General features: G+C 39.7%; 1 protein-coding gene across 1 annotated transcript; it reads left to right on the top strand.

The window, feature by feature from the left end:
* The first annotated feature begins 1,190 nt into the window (after positions 1-1,190).
* On the top strand, positions 1,191-3,011 carry LOC114484112 (zinc finger protein 160-like). The gene has a single exon (XM_028478276.1). The coding sequence runs from the start codon at positions 1,191-1,193 to the stop codon at positions 3,009-3,011; it is 1,821 nt and encodes a 606-aa protein (XP_028334077.1).
* Positions 3,012-6,666: the final 3,655 nt, after the last annotated feature.

Here is a 6,666-nt window from a genome sequence, read left to right as displayed (position 1 = left end):
CAAAGCACATTACTCTGTATCACATATAATTTGGTGCCAGTGAACAGGATAATTAAAGGGCACTGCATAGAGAGGGAATTCCTCTATTAATTGACTGATATAACTGCAGTCATGAAATCGTAACTGTGACTTCTGACTTCTTTCTCCAGCTCTTCTTTATAATGTTGTGTATTTTCCTGACATGATATTGCATAAGTCGGTGATTTCAACATAACTCCCAGTTCTCATATTGTGTGCTCCTTCTAGAATATAAGTCCTTTCTTTATTCTAAAGGGGGAATGTTAAGAGTTCCACAGAGTAAAATTTTCTATAATATGGTGACTTATTATTTATGCTGGCTTTATCATGATTTGCTAGAATATTTATCAATTTATATTGTGATTTATAGATGATGTTTTTTCAGCATGTATTATGCAATATATCTGACATGCACCACTTATTAATGCTGTAAAATGCCTATTCTCAATGGGTACATGTGGATTTATAATGTGTATTAAGATAAATATTTTGTTTTCTTTTAAATTGTTTTATTGATTTATTTTCTCAATGCTACAATGGTTTTGTGATTCTAAACTGTGAGTTATTTAGATTATCCATTAGATAAGCTTGTTTTGGATTATTTACCATTACAGTACATTGTCCTTTAGTACTTATTTATGTACAGTAATTATGCATAAAATATATATTATGGTTTTTTCTCCTCAGTTATGAGACAGCAGTATGTTTACTGCTAACAGGTATGTGATCTTTGTGGTCATGGTGGAAAATACCCTTTCTTTGAGAGCTAAGTTGGCACAATGTGAGTGTCTTTGTCGTAGGGTGTTTGACTAGGCTACCCTAAAATTAATTTGAATTACACGTGATTATTCTTTCATTCATAAAGGATCCTATTTCTTTAGTGTGTCAAAAAATTTGAAGATCATGGTTGGGAAGTTATATAACTCTGTTCAGGATAAGTATTACCTTTGGCGTCGTATCACGTTTTCAACATGAAACATTTATTTACGATCTGTAATTAATAGGATACGTATGTTTCTTTATATCTTGTAGCTGTCTGTCATATACATGTGATCAAGAAATTAAAACCAAAAGCGAACAGTGACACAGGAGAAGTATTCCAAACAGTGATGTTGGGAAGACATGAAAGCCATGAAATCAGAGATTTTTACTTCAGGGAGATCCAGGAAAACATGCATGTGTTTGAGTGTCAGTGGAGAGATGATGAAAGAAATTACAAAGGAATGCCTATAGCCCATAGTGAAAATCTCACTGACAGAAAAAATCAACATGGTGGAAGGGATACTGGAAACAAACTTATTGAAAATAAGCTTACATTAAGCTTTTGGGATGAACTGCATATATTTAAAAGTGAAGAGAAATTTGATGAATTTAATCAGGCTGACAAGAGTATCAACAGCAGTACCTCATTTTTACCACTTCAGACGATTTCTCCTATTGTCCAAACCAACATTTCTAATACATATAAGAATGACTTTATGCATCCTTCAATACTGATACAAGACCAGAAAGCACACAAGGAAAAACCTTACAAATGTAATGAGTGTGGCAAAACCTTTCCTTATGGCTCAAACCTCAGTAGACATCGGTTAATCCACACAGGAGAGAAACCATATAATTGTGATGTATGTGGTAAGGTGTTTAGCCGAAATTCACACCTTGCGTGTCATCGGAGAATTCATACTGGAGAGAGACCTTACAGATGTAAAGAGTGTGGCAAAGCCTTTAATCAGCGCTCAAACCTCACTCGACATCAGGTCATCCATACAAGAGAGAAGGCATATGAATGTGATGTGTGTGGTAAGGTCTTCAGTCGAAAATCAATCCTTGGAAGTCATCAGATGGTGCATTTTGGAGAGAAATCTTACACATGTAATGAGTGTGGCAAAGCCTTTAGGAAGCGTTCAAGCCTTACTCAGCATAAGAGGATCCATACTGGAGAGAAGCCTTACCTATGTGTTGAGTGTGGAAAGGCCTTTCGGAAGCATTCAAATCTTACGCAACATAAGATAATCCATACTGGAGAGAAACCTTACAGATGTAATGAGTGTGGCAAAGCCTTCAGTGTGCACTCAGCCCTCAGGAACCATCGGATAATCCACACAGGAGAGAAACCATACAAATGTGATGTGTGTGGCAAGGTCTTTAGTCGAAATTCAGTCCTCGTGAGTCATCAGAGGCTGCACACTGGGGAGAAACCTTACAAGTGTCGTGAGTGTGGGAGGTCATTTATTCAACGTTCACTCCTTTGGATTCATGAGAAAATTCATACGGGCGAGAAACCTTACAAATGTAATGAGTGCGGCAAAGCCTTTCCCGTGCGGTCAATCCTTACCCAACACATGAGAATCCATACTGGAGAGAAACCTTATATATGTGTTGAGTGTGGCAAAGCCTTTACAAAACATTCAAATCTTACTCAACATAAGACAATCCATACTGGAGAGAAACCATACAAATGTGATGAGTGTGGCAGAGCTTTTACCCAAATTTCAAGTCTTAGTAGGCATCAGAGAAGGCATACTGGAAAGAAACCAAATAAATGTAGTGTGTGTGTCAAGGCTTTGATGCAGCAGTCACAGCTGTGGGGTCATGAGAGAACTCACACTGGAGAACTCAAATGCAATTTGTGTGGCAAGGCTTTTATCCAGCACTCAAGCCTTGCGGCACATCAGAGGATTCATAGAGGAGAAAGACCTTATAAATGTAATAAATGCGATAAGGCTTTTATCCAGAATTCACAACTTTGGCGTCACAAGAGAACTCATATTGGAGAGAAATCTCATAAATGTAATGAGTGTGGCAAAGCCTTTACAGATAGTTCACATCTTAATCGACATAAGATAATTCATACTGGTGAGAAACCTTACAAATGTCATGAGTGTGGCAGAGCTTTTACCCAATTAACAAACCTTTCTAGGCATCAGAAAATACATACTGAAAAGAAACATTATAAAGCTGATACATGTGGCAGTGCTTTTATTAAAAGCTGAAGCTTTGGGGATCGTTGGAGAATTCATAGTAGAAAGAATATAATACAAATATTAGGATTGAGATAAAACTTATGCAGGTGGTCAAGCCTTAAAATCAGAGACTCCATCAAGGAGAGAAATCATATAAAACTTAAGTATGTGGCAAAGCTTGCAACCAGGCTTGTGGAACATAACAATTCTTACTAGAGAGAAACCTTCCAAGTGTAATGACAGTGATCAGCTTTGTCAGAAATGTGTACCTTTGTGGTCATGAATGAAGTCACATAAGATAGAAACTGTACAAGTGTGTCAAGGCCTTTAAGCAGTGGCCTAGGATACACCACAAAGAATTCATACTGGATAGAAACATTACAAATGTAACAAAGGTGATAAAGTGTTCAACCAGTGCTGTCGATCGACTTACACATAAGAAAATTTATACTGGGAGAACTAAATCTGCCAGTGGAGAAAGGACATCTGGGAAAGTTTATCTTCAGTTTGTGATTTTTTTTTAAATTTATTTTTTATTTTTTTTGCGGTACGCGGGCCTCTCACTGCCGTGGCCTCTCCCGTCGCGGAGCACAGGCTCCGGACGCGCAGGCGCAGCGGCCATGGCTCACGGGCCCAGCCGCTCCGCGGCACGTGGGATCCTCCCGGACCGGGGCACGAACCCGCGTCCCCTGCATCGGCAGGCGGACTCTCCACCGCTGCGCCACCAGGGAAGCCCCGTGAAATTTTTTTATTCAGTTATTTGATGTTTCTTGAAAAGGCTACATTATTGTTGATGACCTACAACCTGAACTTAGACACCTGTTGATGTCATAGTTTCATTACATGCTTTTCATTTGTCACCATGATGCTCTCAGGGAAGGGATCAGTAAGATGAAAGGACCTACTTCTTGGGAATTCCCTGGCGGTCCAGTGGTTAGGACTCCGCACTCTCACTGCCAAGGACCCAGGTTCAGTCCCTGGTCAGGGAACTAAGATCCCCCGAGCTGCGCTGCACGGCCAAAAAAAAAAAAAAAGGACCTACTTCTTTAGGTGGGGTTTATTCATATCCGTGTAACGTAGAAAAACTAGGACACAATTTTAAGATACAGTATGATATAAATTTGAGAGCCTCTGGGGAGTGACAGACTAGATGAACACTAATAATACATTATTTGGCTGTTTGGGTTGAATGGCATCCATAACAATCTCTTTCCACGTTAGACTCAACTTACAATTTTGAAAATGTATATTCATAATTTGCATTTAGCTATTCACTGCATGGTGTATCCTAGATTATTTCTGTGGCTATAATAAAAATACAGTGAAATTTCAGATTCTCACACCCTAATACCTGCCTCCCCATTCATGGATATACACGATATGATTATAGTTTTGCCTGCCTTTTTGTGTGTGGAGGCCAAGATTAGACCCAGGGATTGCACCTTTACCTGAAGTGAAAATAGAAATATAGTAAGGATAGGAAACATATAAGAAAATAGAAATTTCAGAAGTAAAGATAAATATAACAGCCTATTTTTTGTAATTGGAGCACTCAGGGAAATAATTTGAAAGGATCGGTGTTCATGAGTTTCCTTTTAAGAATGAACATACACACTGAGAATTTTTTTTTTTTTTTTTTTTTTTTTTTTTGTGGTATGCGGGCCTCCCCCTGCCGTGGCCTCTCCCGTTGCGGAGCACAGGCTCCGGACGCGCAGGCCCAGCGGCCACGGCTTACGGGCCCAGCCGCTCCGCGGCACGCGGGATCCTCCCGGACCGGGGCGCGAACCCGGTTCCCCTGCATCGGCAGACGGACGCGCAACCACTGCGCCACCAGGGAAGCCCCACGCTGAGAATTTTTTTGATAGCTCATATAGTCACCCTGTAACACATGTTTTGTTAGTTTGAACTTGTGCTAACTCTGCTGGAACAGGACAGAGCCCACTCAAGTTTTGGATGTCAGGACTAATAATTCCATACACAAAGTGTTTGCATATGAATGTTTGTTACATAATGAGCCTTTCTGGGGAGAGCAGGGTAGACTTCCCAAGTTGTTCCAAAAATGGCTACAGAGAGCAGAGAATGGTGACTGGCTTGTGTTATGGTGGATACAGGACCAGGCTGGGGTGATGGTACTTTCTTGTGATGTGAACCTACAACTGCTGCCAAGGGAGGGAGCACTCAGGCTTTATCATCAGCCTGCCCTGCCCAGTTGGGCAGAATCGGAAGAGGTTTTAGTGAGGTTTAAAGGTGTCAGTAGTCAGACATCAAAAATGGAAACAGACTCTTTCGTATAAAAACTGAATGTTTACGCTTGAAACTCCTGAATTCTTGGTTGGGAAAAGACCACAGTTTTCATCATGTGATAACATACTTGCGACATTCCTTCTGATGCACATGTAGAGCCCATTGTACAATATGATTATTGAAAATGGTTGTGAAATCCGATTTACAAAAATTGCCTAAGATATTTTCATACTTGTTTCATGAAAATTAATATGTGGAAGTGTGTATGAGACAGTACATAATGATTCAGTAATTCTTCATAATAGTCATTGTTGAAAGGCTATAAAAATCTGTTTGAAGTTACAGTAATAAGCAATATGTTTCATAGTTTCTAAACTGTAGTAACATTCCATTTTGTTAGTCATATTTATCGTGTTTTAAAAATACTGTTTAGCCCAATTTGTATATTTTGTATTTCCTTTTTATGGAATCAGTGAAAAATCTGGATGATGCATATATCAAGTTATTTTTAGTTTTGTGTGGTATGAAAATGTACACAGAGCAATGACAGGTACAAAGCATGTGTTATATGAACACAAAGAAAGAGGCCTCTCACGTTTTAATTTAGGTTGAACTAAAGTCTCAGAATGTGGAAGCAGGAGACTTGTTGCTAATGTGCAGGTGCATCACTGGAATTTTTGGAGACCTGATATGTTAGTTTTATCTTACAATGTGTCTCTTCAGTTCCTCCCCATCTTGCCGTTATTCCTGTCATCGTCTTTTCCTTCCATTAGTACAATGGAAACTGGAACTCATATCCCCAACACCTTGTAGGCCATGGTTAGTATAATAGAGCAGATCTCTTTCCTGAGTTTGATATGGAGATACTAGATTATGTTTGTTTTGTTGAGGTATAATTTGCATACGATAAAATTCACACTTTTTAAGTGCACAGTATGGTAGGACTTGTATATTTACAATGTCCAACCGCAGTATTTTCATCATTCATCACTCACTCCCCTTTAAAAAAAAAAAAAAGAACCTGCACACTTTAGCAGTTATTCCATATTCCATCCCCAGCCACAAGGAAACATTGTTACCTTCTGTCTGCATGAATGTGGCTCTTTGGGGCATTTCATATAAATTAAGTCATATAACGTGGCTTTATTTCTCCCTTCTTTCAGTTAGTTTACTGTCTACAAGGCTCATCCATATTGTAACATTTATTAGTGCCTCATAACTTTTTATTGCTGAGTAGTAATATCCACAGTTTGATTAACCAGTCTTCACTCGTTGGAGGGGTTCTTTTTTTTTTTTTTTTTTGCGGTACGCGGGCCTATCACTGCTGTGGCCTCTCCCGTTGCGGAGCACAGGCTCCGGACGCGCAGGCTCAGCGGCCACGGCTCACGGGCCCAGCCGCTCCGCGGCATGTGGGATCTTCCCGGACCGGGGCACGAACCCG

This window comes from Physeter macrocephalus, chromosome 17, assembly GCF_002837175.3.
Source record: "Physeter macrocephalus isolate SW-GA chromosome 17, ASM283717v5, whole genome shotgun sequence".
Classification (NCBI taxonomy): domain Eukaryota; kingdom Metazoa; phylum Chordata; class Mammalia; order Artiodactyla; family Physeteridae; genus Physeter; species Physeter macrocephalus.
Note: the sequence above shows the minus strand (reverse complement) of the source record. Positions and strands in the feature narration are given on the sequence as shown.

Coding starts and splice junctions, on each gene's coding strand:
- LOC114484112 (XM_028478276.1), top strand. CDS start 1,191: ATGCATGTGTTTGAGTGTCAGTGGAGAGATGATGAAAGAAATTACAAA.